Here is an 18,702-nt window from a genome sequence, read left to right as displayed (position 1 = left end):
TCCCCCGGTGGTAGCTCTGGAGCGACATGCTAGTCTTGAGGAGGGCACAAGGGGTAATGTTTTTACTACAGATTGCATGGCGGATGGATCATGCCATGAACCTAATGTTGTTGCATTCTGTTGCCAGGAGGAGGAAACAAAAACAAAGAGACAATCTAAGGATTTTAGTTCTTCTTTTGAGGTGTCTCATAAACTTGAGATTCGTGTTGATGAGTTGGATATCAGCACATGTGAATATGATGCAGGTTGGTTCTCCCCTGTCCCTGAAAGTGATGATGTTGAATATAAAGTTTTCATTCAAGGTGAAGATGTTTCTTTTAGAATTAGGGATTTTGTGCCTAAGCTTGAATGTTTCACTTGGGACCAACATATCAAATATGATGGCGTTGAGCAACAACATGTTGGCCTTGCCAACAGTCTTTTGGTTGCTCAACTTAACAGTATACCCGAGCTTCAAAGTTTCCAATTTGATGTGCCTGAAGAGCCCCCTTGTGCAGGCCATGACAAAGATATGTATACTTTTCATCACCATGTGAGTTTGAGGCCTTTTCCTTTGGTTTCAACTCACGTCAAGAGGAGGTCGGCTATTGTGAAAAAAATGATGCCCCTTGTATAAAAGAGATGTCTTTTGCATGGAGTAGTTCTTTTGATGCTAGCCGACTCCTAAAAAACTCCCCCCGTGCTACTATGTGTATGCTTCATGCATCCCCGGATGTCTCAGGTGGCTATTTTCTATGGCTTCCCTATTGTGGCAAGGTAAATGGTGAAGTGTTCTTTCACCACATGAGAAGTATGTGTGATCTAATGCATGCATGCATACAAGAGATTTCAACCATTGCAGCTAGATGGTGAATGTAACAATGGTATGAGGGGGATCAGCTCCTTCAAAAGGTTCCTCTTTGACAGAGGCAAAAGCAATCAGTTGCCTCTTATTGTAACAATGTAAATATTAGTTAGGTTTCTTGTTTTCCAAGAAGTGCAGGAGCACAGGTTGTTCCCCTTCAGAATGGCTGATCTTGATCCTTTGCAGGTTACAAAGGAGAGAATTTTATTTTTTCTTGTAGTTGTGACTCTGCGCCCAATGGATTACACAGGCTACTGATCTATATGCTTAGCAGGCAAGCATCCTGCAGAAGTCGCCAAAAATGTTGTCATTTTATGACGCCCTTGGTTCATCAGTGAGAACCGATCAGAGATATATTCTATGGACCAGCGCTGCCTCAGTTGATCAAAGAGAAAACAATGGAATCATAAAGTATGAAGTGTTGTCTTGTCAGAAGTTCCTTTCCCAAGCCTTCTCTTCCTCTCTCTTTCCCGGAACTCCGGAACCCCGAGGTTCCGAAGTTCCCTTCCTTGGTCTCTTGTTCTCTAGCCCCGGAACTCCGAAACCCTGAAGTTCCCAAGTTGCTAAGTCTTGCCAACTTCGGTGACCCAGGTCTCCGAAGTTCCTAAGTCTTCTCTTCCTCAACCCTGGAACTCCGGAACCCCCAGGTTCCCAAGTTCCTAATTCTTCAACCCCGAAACTCCGGAACCCCCAGGTTCCCAAGTTCCTTGTTCTTCAACTCCAGAACCCCCAGGTTCCCAAGTTCCTAGTTCTTCAACCCCGGAACTCCGAAACCCCCAAGTTCCCAAGTTCCTTGTTTTTCAACCCCGGAACTCCAGAACCCCCAAGTTCCCAAGTTCCTTATTCTTCAACTCCGAAACTCCGGAACCCCTAGGTTCCCAAGTTCCTTGTTCTTCAACCCCGGAACTCCGGAACACCGAAGTTCCCCAACTACGGTGACCCAGGTTCCCGAAGTTTCCCCAACTACGGTGACCAAGGTCCCCGAAGTTCCCCAACTACGGTGACCCAGGTCTCCGAAGTTCCCCAACTACGGTGACCCAGGTCTCCGAAGTTTTCCAAACTACTTCCAACTTGCAACACTTCCGGATGGCGTGATCGACACTCAAAGCTTTAAATGCTCCAACAGCTTTGGTGACTTATGCACCTTCTTTTGTGGAGCCACAGGGGTGCATTTAATGTTTTTGGCAGGATTTCCATCAAGGGAGGTACGGGGCCATGCTTGGTGACTTGTGTCATGACTACATACTCTGACTTTGGAAGGTTAGTCAATCCACCCTTCTCAGAATTGCCTTTTGTGGGTATGGCTAGGTTGCTTGCATGTACAAGTCAAGTGCACGCACTTCCCTGCACTTCCCTGTAAAGGGTTCTCTCCCTGCTAGCTTGAGCTTTCTTATGCTCTTCTCTTCTCTTGAAGACTTGTAATATTTTTTTGCATTTCTGCAACTGTAAGTTTGGCCTTTGGCATTTGAATAAAATTGAAGCTACCATTCTTGCCTTACTTTAACTTATGCATGCTGTGTATGAGTTCTTACCTCCATTATAAGTTCATGTTTGTGGTTTTCTTTCACATGTATGTTGTGTTAGCTTGTTTTCTGGGTGTGACTTGTGGGAATCCTTCTCCCCTCTTGATACTTAGCAAATTCTAACCTCCACACACGTATTGGGATCATTCTGTAATTGAAGTTTGTGCATCTCTTGGGCAGTTCAATTGATTCCTTGTGTCATTTCGGGTGGGGAGAGGAACAATGTCTTCTTGGTGCATCACCTCCTTCTATTTCCAGCATTCTCTCTTCCCTTTACCTCTGCAAGTTGTTTAGGTGGGCTTAGGAATTAGTTTTAAAGTGTTGAGTTGGTTCAACACCTGCACCTATTTGAAGAAGGAAGCCGGCCTTCTTCGGAGATTCAACCCCTTGCGCAAGGTCCCACACTTCAGAATTGTTTCCATGTTTCACAAGGTTGCTGAGTTGATGGCTTAGCAAGGGTGCAAGCTTTTGTGATAACACTCACTTACCCCCTTAGGTCATGGATTTCTCCAAGTCAAGGATAAATATGATCTTTTCACCTCTCATCATCTTGAGTATTAAGGACACTAGATCATGGATTTTAGCAAGTGATGGACGAATTTCTTCAGTGCACCTCAAAAACGTGGATTCATGAGGTCGTGGATTTTGGAGGGTCGTGGATTTTGGAGACACAAGGATAATTCACTTGCTTCATCAAGTCATGGTTGCTTTGATTGCTTCACTCTCCATCATACTTAGTCGCCTACTAGATCAAACATCATCATGTTGTACTTACCTTGATCAAGTCATGGATTTAGCCAACTAAAGGATAATCTTGCTCACATACCCCCTTAGGTAGTGGATTTTATCAGCTCATGGACAATCTTGTTCACATCCACCTCCAAGTCATGGATTTCTCTAGTTCGTGGATTTTTGCAATTGGAGGATAGTCATCATCACTATTCAATCTCGCCAACTCCAACACTTAGTCTATCTATTCACCCTCAGTATGATGTTGATCTTTATTCTCCAAGCAAGGATTGAGTTAGTTCATCATTTCTTCTTTACTTCAGGGATCAATCTTGCAATTTTCATGCTTGAGGCATGGATTCTAGTAAGCCATGGATGAAAGTTATCACCACACCCTTAGGTCGTGGATTTAAGCAACTCAAGGATAATCATTGCAAGTGTGACCTCCACATTGACTTCATCCGATTCACTTCAAGGCATATTCATTATCACTTATCAAGTCCTTGGGATATCATTGTCAAGGATAAAAGTCTCCTAGGTCGTGGATTTGAACAACTCAAGGATAAAAGTCTTTGATGTCGTGGATTTGAGCAACTCAAGGATTCAAGTCTCCTTGGTCGTGGATTTGAGCAACTTAAGGATAAAAGTCATCTAGGTCGTGGATTTGAGCAACTCAAGGATAAAAGTCATCTAGGTCGTGGATTTGAGCAACCCAAGGATAAAAGTCATCCAGGTCGTAGATTTGAGCAACTCAAGGATAAAAGTCATATAGGTCGTGGATTTGAGCAACCCAAGGAAAAAGTCGATGACTTGCACTTCAAGTTGATCGCTTCATTGCTTGTCTAAGTTGATCATTTCAATGCCCTTTGCTTGCAAACTTGGAGGATTCAAGGGGTAAACTCGTTCATTGCCACTTTCATTTAACATGATCACCAATGTTTGCCCTCTCGGGTAAACGCTTAAATGCAGAAAGTAAATGCACAGAACATAATGGAAATATATTAAATAACCAGCCTATATATTAATTCCACAGTCCATGTACAATAAGTGCTTATAACATTACATCTGACACTACTAACATGATCCCACTTCGAAGAAAAGGTACACAATATATAATACCCGAAGGGGTGCGACACAACCGTCGCGACTCCAACTACCTACCCGTCGGCCAACTAACTGACCGCCGTAACTCATTATTACCGACGACAACATAAACATAATATAACAACATAACATAATGATTATTCCCGTCAACATCATCCCCCCCAAGAAAAGAAGTAGACTCCGACAACTTAATACAAAATAGAGATGAACGGCAGGAACTACTGACGCCAGTCGGGCCCGGATCTTATACACTCGCTGCGTCCTCGCCTGAAAACCCTTTTCGGCTACCATCCGATGCTCAAGTGCGGAATTCACCAATATTGCTTCCTTTGCCATCACAGTCCTCCTATGCCTAACCCAAACTTGGCTGCAAAACACGTTTTTCAGTCTCAGCTTCCACCAACTGCTACTCAAATGATCCTATCTCCCTAGCCAATTTGTCCTCGATAGCCACCCGTGCTGCTCTCCCGGCATCCAACTCCTGGGTACGCTGAACTAAGTCTCACGCGACTATTGCCTCCAACCTGGTGGTCAGCTCCTCTCGAGCCCTCTGTGCATCCACCAAGGCAACCTCACGTCCAACCGAGACATACTCCGAGTTCCTCAAAGCGTACCAGTCATGCTTGGAGGTGGCCACAATCCCCTGGCACAAATGCTAGGAGACACCTCAAATCCTCCATCACACTCCCCAAAGGCTAAAAACTGAACTGAATAACTCCCTCATACAACTACGCAGACCTGCAATGCCTTCCCTCAAACTCTGTTTGTTCCCAACCTCCAAATTCGTCTCCCTCTACGGCTTATGGCTTCCTCGCCAATGCTTAGCTGCAGGCTTCTTTCTCACAATACGGAAAACACGGGAATAATCATTATGTTATGTTGTTATATTATGTTTATGTTGTCGTCGGTAATAATGAGTTACGGCGGTCAGTTAGTTGGCCGACGGGTAGGTAGTTGGAGTCGCGACGGTTGTGTCGCACCCCTTCGGGTATTATATATTGTGTACCTTTTCTTCGAAGTGGGATCATGTTAGTAGTGTCAGATGTAATGTTATAAGCACTTATTGTACATGGACTGTGGAATTAATATATAGGCTGGTTATTTAATATATTTCCATTATGTTCTGTGCATTTACTTTCTGCATTTAACCGTTTACCCGAGAGGGCAAACATTTGGCGCCGTTGCCTAGACGAACTCGGGAACGGAAGACACGGATGGCGCACAGACACAATGGGCCCACCCGTTGGTGAAGTAAACCCGGAGGCCGACGGCGCGCGGACAGAACTTTACATAGGAGAAGACACGGCAACGCGAGAATTTTCAATTTTGCTCCAGGTAGCCATTCAAACATACGTTCGACGAGGAGCGGCGGAGGTAGAAATCCCACCAAGTGCCGTGTGGACAGCGCTGGAGGTTAGCCCGGCAGTAAACCGGTTGATGAACCACCTCCCCCGGTTGCTTGCACAGGCATTGCTGGCACAACAGGCCCGCCTGGAGGAGATTGCCCAGGAAGAGCGACGACAACAAATCCTGCAACGCTATGAAGAGAACAGCCGACGGGAAACAGAACGAGATGGCGCCAGGCCAGGAGGAAATTGAACCTTTGACTTATGCCCAATAGACTAAATAAGGACAAAAATAAAAAGATACAGAGTGACGAATGGGAAGTGGCACAAACCGCATTGAATCTCAGACAGCAGATAGAACGAAGGCATAGGCTAAAGCAGCTTGCCGAGGGATGACCAGCCGAGGGGTTGCCCGAAGGGAACCCAGGAGGTGTCACGGAGGTTGCGGAGGCAGAGATAGACGGAGAGAACTACACTGTCTACACTGTTGTAGGGCTGCCAGAAGGAGTCACGGAGGGTGCCGAAGGAGAACTCTATAGTTCGCCAGAATACCACTGTAGGGTAAGAAGCCGCGAAGAGTTGGTGGAACAAACAAGGCGAAGTTTAAACCTGATCGACGCTACCAGAGACTTGCTAAAGAATTTGTCCATTTCAGAGGACAACCGGAGGGAGACAACCAACCGGAGGGAGACACCGGAAGGTGACGGTACGACCGAAGGTGCCGAGGGAGCACAAGGGTACCGTACGGGAGGCAATTTGGTTGGTTCAGTGTCAGCAACTTTTTCCGGAGGACCCACGAGTGGAGGTTCAGTTGCAGGAGGCGGAGGATCGCCAGGTACAAGCACACAAGGAATTAGAGGAGCGAGACCCAGTGGTGGGATGGCGAGTAAACAAAAATTGCCAAAGTTCACAGGGGAGGGCAAGGAAGACCCCTTACGACACTGCCGTACATGTGAAACCATTTGGTCTGCCAACGGAGTAACAGACCAGGATGACTGGGTACAGCAGTTCCCAGCCACGTTACGAGGAGTTGCCATAGATTGGTACTCCGATGTGGACAAGCAAAAAGTGGCCACGTGGGCCAATCTACAGAAGGAATTCACGGGGGAGTTTCGGTTGCTCCGTGATGACAATGAAATTGTAACGGAGATATACAGTACCAAACAAGGTACCAGGGAGACAGTACGGGCATACAGTCGGAGGCTGAAAGAACTCTTGGATAAAATGGAAAGCCAACCCGCAGATGGATTGAAGAAACGATGGTTCATTGAAGGGTTGAAATCCTCCCTACGGAGGAAGATGAAAATTGTACCCCCGACGTCATATGACGACGCTTATAATAGGGCGATGGACTTGGAGAGCGAACACAAAACTTCAAAGAAGAAGAAAAGTAATAAATCCTCATCCGAGGACAATGACTCTTCACAGGAAAGAAGCAGCGATGACGAGGCTGGCAAACGGGTGCAAGCGCTCCAGAAAGACATGGAGCGAATGAGAAAGGAATTCAAAATAATGAGAAGCATTGGTCGGAACGAAGGGGACATATGGTGCACTGAGTGCAAAGAGGAAGGGCACACAAAGGGTACTTGCCAAAAGAAGGCATTCTGTGAGATTTGCCAAGTGATGGGACACTCCACCAAGGAGTGCCCATACAACATGAAAACCAGAGGTACGCAAATGAACCAGGTGCTGTTCACGGAGCAGGCCACAACATCCGCACCAGCGGGTACCGGCCAACATACCAACACAACGGCATCATCTGGAGGATACCGGGACAACAGACGCGGCGGCGGCGGAAGGAGTAGCAACAATACCAATAACGGAAGCTGTATCCAATATGACGCCAAGGGCTGGCCAATTATCCAATGTAGGGCCTGTAATCAGTGGGGGCACTTCGGCCGTGATTGCACGAAGGAAGCCACCCCTCAGCACCTCTGTCGTTGGTGTGGGCCAGGCGACCATGAGGACGCAAATTGCCCGCAGGCAGGGGTTAATCTCCTCAACATTGAGAAGGCTGAGAAGACTGGTGAGAAAGAAGTACTGGTGATCACCCGCGCCCAGACGAAAAAAGCCACTTATCCCGACCCCCGTACGGAGAAGGAGAGATTACGGGAGGCAAAGGCCAATATTGAACGTGAGATGACGACCGAACGACGGGACAACGAGGTGGCGAGTACATCATTCCGTACGGAAGCGGAAAATAACATCATTGGGCAAATATTGCAGATGGAGGTGCCAATAAAGGTAAAAGACCTTCTAGACTCTATGCCACAATTGAGGACTGCCATCCTCACCAATGTGCAAAGCACCGCATTATCGAGTACACCACAGGTAGGGTTCCCGCCACCGCATCGTCAAGTGCACCATAGGTAGGGGTTCCTGCCACCGCTTCGAAGAGTACACCACAAGTGGAAGTTTCCGCCAGCCCTTCGACTGACGCGATGTTACTAGCCGTGAGCAGTGGTAGACACCCAGCTGTGGTAGAAATGGGTATCCGTGGGACCATTCTGAAGGACACCATTGTGGACGGTGGATCTGGGGTGAATGTACTACCAGAAGAAACATGGAAGCGGCTGGGGAAGCCCACCTTGTGGCCACACATTCAACCTGGTGGGAGCGGACCAACACGGCATTAAGCCACTCGGCCTGTTGATGGCCCAGCAAGTGACGATTGGTACACAACCATTCTCGTGGTTATTCCCTCGAAGAAGAAAGGCTATGACGCCATCCTGGGGAGAGCGTGGTTGATCAACGCGAGGGTAAACCACAACTGGAAGAAAAATACCCTTTCCATGGAGAAGGGAGGGCGGAAATATACCATTGACCTACACACCCAAGATGTCAGCGAAGAGCTCGCCTCTTCAGACTCGGACTCAGAGGATTCTAATAAAGGGGAAGGGGGTCCCGATGAAAGCAAGGGCAAGAACGCGATGGAGCCGAACAGTGAAGGGGTGCTCGAATTGGAGGGATGTTCTGAAGATGAGGTATGCTCACTTAACGGGCTCTTCCACTGGCAAATGGAGGATTACGAAATGTTCCAAAGCTACAGGCTCGAAGTAGAGGAACCAGAGCAACCAACAGAGGTGTACCTGTCGGAATACAGAGACTATTGGAAGGGAGACGCCCCAAACCCTGGCGACGTAAATAATCCGAAGAGTGTCGGCAACGATTGGAACCCTGTGTGGAAGGCCGCAGCCTTCAAAATCTTTATTATCCTTCTTCTTATGTACGGGAAGGAGGTCGTGGTCCCTATAGAATTTGTGGTTCCAGGTCTTCCGATGGCCATTGAAAATAGATTGGCCACCAACGGGTACAAATTGAAACCTTACCACACGAAGCGCGCAGGGGACCCGAGAGGCCAGACAGACACTCGAGAGCCCGGAGGGGGACCCGAGAGGATGGAAGGGGACCTAAGAGGCCGAGCAAGCAACTCGAGAGGCACGGGACAAAAGCAGGAGACTTTTGGGCGAGAAAAACCGAGAAGGATGAAGGGCGATCCCAGAGACAAGGGACCCGAGCCGAAGACTCTCTAGACAACTTCAAAAAAAAATCGTACGGTCGTACGATAGCGACCGTACGGTCAAAAAAAAAAAAGAAGGGGAAAATGGCCAGCATACAGTGGGACCAAGGTGACAACCAAGACCTTCAAGGTCGTGGATTTTGGTGAGTCATGAATAACTCACTTCGACCTCATCACTTATTGATTTCACCAAGTGTAGAGTGACTTGTTCATAGGGTTGACTTGGTGTTTTCTTTCCTTCCATCATCACTTAGACCTTGAATTATCTTCATTAAGCACTTCATCTTAGTTGATTGATCATCAATTCTTAATTGATCCTCGCTTCTACATTCTAACCCTAAGGGCACCCACCTACTCGCTTGACTATTCACCACACCAAAGACTCATCTGACCTGACCTAGAGGTTGCACTGTGAAGCATCATTCAATGACTACCTTGACCTCTATCCAACACTTAAGCTTTGAGAGCTATAATGACCTCAACCTAACCCAAAGAGAGACTCGACTACTGCTAGATTGCCCAACTTGATCACATCCTAAGAACAAGGCATTGCATCTCCTCACAAGCAAGAGGTTAAAGATACCAAAATTATTGCCAAGCTAGACGACTAAGCTAAAACAACTACGCTACGAGCAAAAAAAGTGGGGGTCCCCATTTGCAATGGGGTGATGTGTGAAAACTTCACAACAGAGACACTAGGGCGATTGGTTGGGATTTTGTTGGATGAGGTGGACCATGAAAACCGTAGTGACTCAATTGGGGACTCTTATTTTGATGCAGTGCTGGGAGATGCAAATTAGGGGCAGTAGTATACTTTTTTTTTTGTATTTTCATATCATAATTGAAAATGAAACCATGTGACAGCAGTGAAGCCTTTGGGCATTTTGTATGTTATTTTTTTAAGTTCACATGCATATTGACAATGAATTCTGAATTATGAATGCATATTGAGTATTGTCAATGAATTTTGAACACAAATGTTATATGTTAAGGTTCTATAATGTATATATGCTTCCTTTATCCATGTTTTCATATGAATATACTATATATATGCATGCTTTATCCATGTTTTCATATGAACATTTAAAATTTCCCTATATATTTTAAATTTTCCCTAGATTTTATATAGCAATCCCCTTTAATGTCCCCTAGCCGTCCCCAAAATTGGCAAAAAAAAATTGTCATCCTAGAAACGCGTCCCCTTGTCCTGGAAACTCGAGCTAACATAGATATATGCAGTATGAGCAAAATAAAAGCAGAAAACTTGATAATTAGACTAAGCCACTTTTAAGGGGCAACCTCCAAAAGTATTATGACTAAAATTAAATTTTGCAATATGATAATTAACAGTTATTCACTACATCCTACATATGGCATCATTGGGCTATTGTGATACCCTAAGTCTAATGAAACCAACTATCATTAGAATCATCACATATTGCAACTAACAAATGATTAGGTCAAGTCCTCCATCACATATCCTAAAGCATTCAACAAGTTATGAGCATCAGAAAGGATCTCTATCCTATGAAGTGCAACCTCTAAAAGTACGTTTCTTTTAGGCATCCACCATATGTGAATCAAATGAGATTAGATGAGTTTTAAAGTCCTCTAGGCCGAAGTGGTCTGTGGATGCTATAAAAGATTATTGAATTGTTTACAAGGTTGTTTAAATGAGCATCAAATTTTAAAATAAATTCTCACAGCCTTTTTTTTCTTGATTTAGGATTTTATGTCTTGGGTTATAATTGCAGATTTAAAATTTAACGTACTAATTTATGACTACAAATATCCATGTAATAGTGCCTACTATCACTGTATGGAAAAAAAATTGCGTTCCATTATCTACATCAATTAATTAGGTGAAATTGGTTTTGCAATCATAATTTTTTTTGGAAAGCCAATTACCTTGTGCTGTTGGGATGCTCTAGTATACTGATCTGAAAATCAAGTCTTGGTTACAATCGAGAGATCAGTTTTCTCCATTTCGGTCAAGGGAATTCATTCAAAGTGTTCTTTAATGTGGGAGAGCCAGTTTTTAATTTGGTATATTGAGGACACGTATGCAGGGTTGTTGAAGACTCAAGGTGATTCTATGCATCCAGTCTTCTGTTTAGTTCCAAAAAATGACAAGTTTTGCTACTTTTGATGAGATCATCACTTCTATAGCTGTTGAACATCATGTTTGCCCTGGTGAATGCATTCTATATAAGTTTGGCATGGAATAGGAATAATTTTAGCTATTAGTTTCCATTTCTAGGCATTGGGATTCATGCTTCCAACCGTGTTTAAGGAGGTTTTCAAGGCTTAATGGGGGTTGGCACTCTAGTTTACCTACAATACAAGTGATTTTATGAATTACATGCCATTGTTGGAGCAGAGTATGTAGCAGGACAGCATGAGACAGATGTTGTAACTCTTGTAAATTGTTGAGAATTTGTAAGGGTGATCTTGAGGCCAAGGCATACATCCATCTTTCATGATTGTAATTGACTGTTGATTGTTGAGTTGGAGAGTGATTTGCCAATCCAAACTGGAGTGTTTTTCCCTTCTAAGATTTCTCTAGATCAAATCTTTTCAGTCATTCTCCAGTGTATGTTGCTTCATTTTCATGCTTTACATTGTTTTAATATAATGTTTTGCTTCATTTTCATGCTTTATATTGCTTTAATATAATGTTTGCTTGCTTGTATATGACTATCCCATATTTATAAGGGTTGTAACGCTTGTTTTCATTAAAGTGGGGGTTGTTTTTGAGCTGTCAGCAGAGTGAAATCCATAGTTGGTGAGTTGTCTGAGAGTATCTGAGGCAATTTATGGATCATATACAATTAATGATATTCATACGATACAAAGAAATTTTTCTTGTATTTAATTTCATCTAGATAATTGTGCCCAATGTCATTATATAGCAGCCACATCAAAACCAAATGCATTTGCCTCTAATTCATTTAAGTATGCAACACAAATTATTTTGTTCCTAATATACCTTCTAGTGGTGGCTTTTAGTTTTTGCAATCATGATTTTCTTCTTGAGGTTGGTTACCATATCCAAGTACGTGGTCTACAATAGTTTAAGTTTGATATATTCCATGTGTAACTAGGTCAACAAGGTTCAACTTACTCCCAAGCTTAGTTAGAGGTTTGAAATCCAAGGTACAAGATTTTTTTTTAAAACTTGATGGCTTCAACCTTTATCTAAAATATATTAGTAGCAGGGTTTTTCTGTGGGGTTTCTGTTTCATACATCAAATTGATGTTTCGCTTGGCTGTGACCTAGAAAACAACCTTTATCTAAAACAAATTAATAGCAGAGTTTTTCTCACCTTCCCTTTTATCGTTGTTGCAAATGCTATCCAGGACTTTAGAGTAGATATTTGTTTTCAAGTTCTCTGAATCATTTAAATGCCATATATCCATAGATGTCCCAATGCTTCAACCATTTACCCAAGTCTTCCTTTCAAACTTTCTTTAGTCATAGATGAGTTGAAATTAATTGTTGGGGAGTAATGGAAAATCCACCATGTTTAAGCTTGGTTAGATTATGCTTGTATAATGTATCAATATTTCAACTATTTACCCACGTCATTCTACTAAAAAAAATTCACCAGAAATGAGTTAACATAATTGTGGCCTACTGACAAGAAGTCACTCCCATTGTTGCTTAACTTGATGATGTTTTGTAGTTTCACTTTAAACGTGCTTATCGCATTTAGTTTTGAAGTTATTGATAATTAACTATATTTGGATTTGCTCAATTCAGATGTAATCTCCCACTCCACACTTTGGATTACAGAGGATTTAACTATTTTTAGATTTGCTCAATTCTGAGATGTTCTTCCACCATTATCAAGAACCCAGAGACCAAACAAAACTTAAGATATAGAAACAATTTTTTCAACCCTTATATTTTGAAGAAGATGGAGAAACTGTGTAGCTTGGTTGCGGGATAAGGAATACTGATCGGGGGATAAAGAATCCTGGTCAAAAACATTTCGTCTACGATGAGCCACAGAAGCACATTTGGCTAGAGAAAATCTGCAACAGCATTCCATTCTTGAGGAATATAAGCAAGGAAAATAGTTGAATCTGAGCCCAAAAACACCACTTGCCAAGAAGAGTCAACAAATCTCTCTTTGCTCAAAAGAGAATGAAATCTATGATCTCCAAAGTAAAAGGCCTTCTAATCTTTTATAAACCTACAAATTTAGATATACTAATACAAAGATGTCAGACGAGTAGTACAATTTAGATATAGTAATAGTATACTAATCCAGTTGCTAAGATCGACTCTGCGAATCCAAAAACTGTGTCTCATGAGAGTTGTTAAAAGCTTCAGTCAAAGCTTCTGAGCGAAAACATCTATAGGACAACAATAATGCAGACGTGTTAGGTTGATTATGCCATGGATTCTAACATCTACTTGGCCCTAATAAAAAGGCATCACTGTCCAAAGTTTAAAACAACCAACCAACAAATACAACAGTTTATTTTTTATCTGCATTTTCATACATATATGAAATGTAAAATCCATAAAGCAAGAAGCTAAAGAACAAATCTTACTTGTAGTCATGGAAACTATGCAGAGAATTGAGTTATTTTTCGCACAAAATCTCGCTCCAGAAAATAAAGTAGTTGGCTCAAAACTGTAATTAAAAATTGTCTATTCAAGCCCGCCGAGACTGCAGAGAGAAAAAATGGAACTCTACAGATCAAAAAAAATATGGGTACAGTGCTCAACAGAATATTCAGATTTATCCCGGCAAAGCAAACGAAGGCCTCTATGTCTGACCCACAACTCTCCCACTGTAGTGAATAGGAGGAGAAAATAGAGATACACAGTGAGAATGCATCAAGATATAGAAAATCAAGTTCATTAAATTCTCTTTCTGGAAAGATTAAACATCAAAATCTCGAGTGTAATTGGTTTTAAAAGGATCCTGCGGTTCGAACCGCCGCCATACAAAAACAAGTTGTTGCCAAGGAGATTTTACGCAAGAGTCCAGTAAAGTGTTCAATAAAAAATTGTTTTAATAATATATTGGTGAAATAGAAATATATTCTCCACGAGGATTCAAGTACACCCTTCAATTTGAAGATAGAAAAGAACTTTGTTTTTTATGATGTATTGCAAGTTTTTTTATCCAGATTACTATTTTGTTGTAATGGTGAAATTTGTACTTTTATTTTATTTTTCATTTTTTTTAAAAATGTTTTCATTAATGTATACATGATAAATAGAATGATTTTGGGTGAAGTTGGGTTCTTTTTCTTCTATTTATCTACATATATTCAAATATATGTGATTCTACTCTATCCTATATACTCACTTCTATATATTTGGCATTATTTGCTCATTTATCATATTCACCTATGTAGCTACTTCTATTTATTTATTACCCAACTAGATCATTTGCCCATACTAGTCCAAATTTCTATGGTCGTGGGGATGATCCTACTATTATGGACTCATCCCCTTCCTTTCAAAATTGAAAATTCAAATTTGGCTTGGTGGCCCCATTTACCCTCCTACCATGAGTTAACTAAACACCTATTTGATGCAATTCCATGTTGTGTTGTAGTATTTAAAGATATTCATTCTATTCATCTCAAAACTGTTGAAGAATCATTCATCCTAGAGATTTGGAGGTAATTAATAGCAACATATTCCAATATGAAGTGCAAAAAGCATAACAACTATGCATACGAGGGCTCTTGCATCTTATTTTATTCACTTTCTAGGGTTTGATGTGGGATAGCTTCTTCTTGCAACAATAAATACTATTGGTACCCATATCTTTAAAAATAACAAAGTAGACACTCATTCATAAAGTGAATGGAGGAGTAGAATGTCACTATATATAGGGACAAGTGTGAGCTCAAAGGATTAACTTGTGATTGCAACTTTATCCTTGGCCTTCAAACAAGTCTTTTGACAAAGCATAGATCCAACATAAACATTGAAGCACATAACTAACAAAGATGTATTGTTTCCATATTAGACATTAAGAAAATTCTAGAATATTGAGCAAAGGTAATCACTCTTTAATCATTAAGCTACACATCCAAATTATTGCATTCATTTTATTAATTTAGAAAGTACAACTTATCATATTTTCAATATCACAACCATATTCAGTTTATATAGGCTAATTTTACTTAATCAATTGCATTTAATTGATTGTCTATGTTTTCATTTTGATAACTTATGTCCCTACAACCTAGCCTAGCTTAAGCCTCTCCTAGGGCAAGACTAATCCTTTTGAGGATGATAGTAGTAGCTTATAAGCCACCATCATCGGGTAAGCCTAGGAGAAGAGAATCAACCTTGGGACTTATATGGGAAGAACCCAAAGCCCTTAGCCGTCTAAGGAAACTTTATTTTCCTTTACATTTTGGTGTACCTTATGTTAAAGTTTCTAAACCAACATTTTTTTTTTAAAATCTACAATTTTATGAGTTTATAATCTATTTTCAAATTTGAACTTCATTTTACAGTCTTGTACTTCATTGTTATATTTGTTCTCTTAGTATTTGTATGCTTCATTGTGATATATGTTTACCCACCCTTGGCTATTTAATTTTTATTTTATTTTGTAATCTAAAAGTGGGTGTTAAGATTTATGTGCATATCTGTTATTTACACCACCTAGAAAGAGTGCTTGTATAAATCTTAACATGGACCAAATCAATGAGAATGAAGTTTATTCTAATTCCTGTAATGAGAAATAATAAAGAGTGTGATCATGATGCTCATGAGGACAAACATATTTTTACAATTATGTTTTTTAGTTTAGCTTCTACCATAGATCCATCCTCTACCATTTCTCCCACTACCATGACCTATATTCATGGTACCATCACTACTAGTATCCTATAATTTATTAGTAATCCATTTTCCACTTACCATCCATCATTTGATCAACCACCTAGATACGGTCATCCAGTGATAACCACTACCCATATGATGTACCATACTTTGACACTCGTCTCATTCATTACTATTAAATTTATTATACTCCACTTAGTCAAGCCACTTTCATGCCCCATACCACATCCTACATCTTGCATACCCTTAGACATGACCTCACCTCTTTCATGCCCTTATTCTAGGCTATTACTTCATCTGCCCCTCTTACTTCCCATATATATATCGAGACCCCTCTTAATGTTTCCCAATCATCATTAGTCACCATTTCTTTATGTACCTTAGATGCACAATTTCACAAAATGGATCAAGCAAAAAAGAGAATAAATACAAAACACATGAATGAGATAATAATGAATTTAAGGATGCTAGACAAACATTGCTTTCTTTATATCAGATCCATTGCATATGGGTTTCATGGAACCTAAGTTCTTTATTTATGAAAAGGAAAGTGACCCTAATACACATCTTTTATTTATAAAACTTCATGTGTATTATTCCATTGAATGGTTATTTTCACTTTCTTAAGGGTCTATTCATTTATATCGCATGATATCACTAAAGTGTTCCTACAAAAAATTAAAGTTAACATAAGCCTCGAAGAAAAAGTTGCCTATTTGTTTGAATGTACCCAATGATGTAATTAAAAAAAATAGTAATTTTTTAATTTATTTTTAGCCTTTCTATTCAAAGTTTGTTACCACTTACAAAATTGTGAATTACAAAATAACTTTGTTAATGGAATAATTAAATTGATTCAAGATATAAGAGTTGGTATAGAATACTTTATACCATGCAAGATTGGTTAAAGATTATAGCAACACAAAATCTAGGCACTTCATGAAAGCACAAGAGAGGTCAGAATTGAGAATAATGTTATTCTATCAAAGGATGCAAATAGATTACAATGAGAATTATTGAGATTACAAAGGGGACCCTTTGGTTATATAGGCCAACGTGAACATAGGATTGTATAAGATTATGGGATATGTCTCAATCTTTTGACTTGAGACAAAGTGATAATGTATCTTCCACTTAAGGTGGAAAAGTGATAGCTATCCACTAAAATTGGGAAGTATCCTATATGTTTCCTAAGTAAACTTAAGTTACATGTGTGATGAGGACCTGGGTATCGAACTTTCTAGGTACATTACCCCCTTCACACTAACACCCCCCTTAAGTGCAACTTAATCAAACAATACAAGATGTAAGATGCAAGATAGGTCTCATCTACTAGGCCATGTTAGGTACCCAGGTACAAATGCAACATAATCTCTCACAAATAGAGAAAAATAGAAAATTCAGTGGGAGAAAACTCATCCCTAAAAGTTGATGAAAAATGCTCTCAATTAACAATGAGATGGACAAAAACCCATGCAAAGAAAAATCCTCCCATAAGAGAGTAGAATAAGAGAGACCTTGTAGACCCCCCTCAATGTAGAGTCTCCTACAATGATGTTAGATGATCAACATTGAATGTTGAAGATGATCCAATCTTGTTGAACAACATTCCTCCCCTAGGGAAGAAACATAACCAATATGGTATGCAAGTTGTCTTCCCATTCATAAAAGGAACATGATGAAAGAATGATGAAATATGATGTATCTAAAGTATGCTCAAATGTCTCCATGTCGATGTCAAAAGCTAGCACACTTTAATCAGGCATTCTAGGTCACATTATTGATCCAAAAATCCTCCCATAAGAGAGTAGAATAAGAGAGACCTTGTAGGCCCCCCCTCAATGTAGAGTCTCCTACAATGATGGTAGATGCTCAACATTGAATGTCGAAGATGATCCAATATTGTTGAATAACATTCCTCCCCCTAGGGAATAAACATAACCAATATGGTACGCAAGTTGTCTTCCCATTCATAAAAGGAACATGATGAAAGAATGATGAAATATGATGTATCTAAAGTATGCTCAAATGTCTCCATGTCGATGTCAAAAGCTATCACACTCTAATAAGGCATTCTAATATGGTATGCAAGTTGTCTTCCCAGTCATAAAAGGAACATGATGAAAGAATGATGCAATATGATGTATCTAAAGTATGCTCAAATGTCTCCATGTCAATGTCAAAAGCTAGCACACTCTAATCAGGCATTCTAGGTCACATTGTTGAAAATGCAAATCAAGAATCTACTAGAAACTAATGTAGAACATCATCCAAAGATAATGATAACTCCTTAAAAGATAAAGAGACCTCCAAATGTTGTTCAAAATTATCCACACACATATCAAAATGTGAGGAATGATCATGTAGAGAATGAACAAGAGGGTCGGAGTATTCCCTTACAACAATTGAAGAAGGATAATATCCATCAAAAAGAAGATGAATATGATCAATGGTGTCTCAGAAATCTAAAATGTAGCACGTCAAGTGATCATCCCATGAAGCAATGTCATGATAACCAAATCCTCATCACCAAAATCTTGACTTAGAGTAGTTGCATCACCGTCCTGGTTATAGACCTCCAACTCTCCTACTATCAGAATTTGAAGAATCTGCCACATATTCTCCAAATTCACTGACATTTTCCATGTTCGGAGATGAAACGATTTGTGCTCACTATGTCATCTCTCTGTCAGTACATACAGTGTCTCTAAATTAACCTTAATCTTGAGCATAAAGGTCATGCATGCCATAGGCCTATTGAGCCTAGAACCTCATGATCACCCTCGGTCAATTTCAGTCACATTTTC

General features: G+C 40.7%; 1 protein-coding gene across 2 annotated transcripts in view; it reads right to left on the bottom strand.

Moving 5' to 3' along the window:
• LOC131038145 (uncharacterized) overlaps nucleotides 1–14,060 on the bottom strand; it is a 77,903-nt gene extending 63,843 nt beyond the window's left edge. Inside the window, exons 1-2 of one of the 2 annotated variants that reach the window (XM_057970479.2) lie at nucleotides 13,630–14,060; nucleotides 13,312–13,428 (exon numbers count right to left, since the gene is read on the bottom strand). In XM_057970479.2, the coding sequence (XP_057826462.1) occupies nucleotides 13,312–13,384 (73 nt within the window). In that variant the 5' untranslated portion in view covers nucleotides 13,385–13,428; nucleotides 13,630–14,060. The remainder of the gene's footprint in view (nucleotides 1–13,311; nucleotides 13,429–13,629) is intronic. The other variant, XM_057970480.2, reaches the window with a different exon arrangement.
• Nucleotides 14,061–18,702: the final 4,642 nt, after the last annotated feature.

This window comes from Cryptomeria japonica, chromosome 11, assembly GCF_030272615.1.
Source record: "Cryptomeria japonica chromosome 11, Sugi_1.0, whole genome shotgun sequence".
In the NCBI taxonomy this organism is placed as follows: domain Eukaryota; kingdom Viridiplantae; phylum Streptophyta; class Pinopsida; order Cupressales; family Cupressaceae; genus Cryptomeria; species Cryptomeria japonica.
Note: the sequence above shows the minus strand (reverse complement) of the source record. Positions and strands in the feature narration are given on the sequence as shown.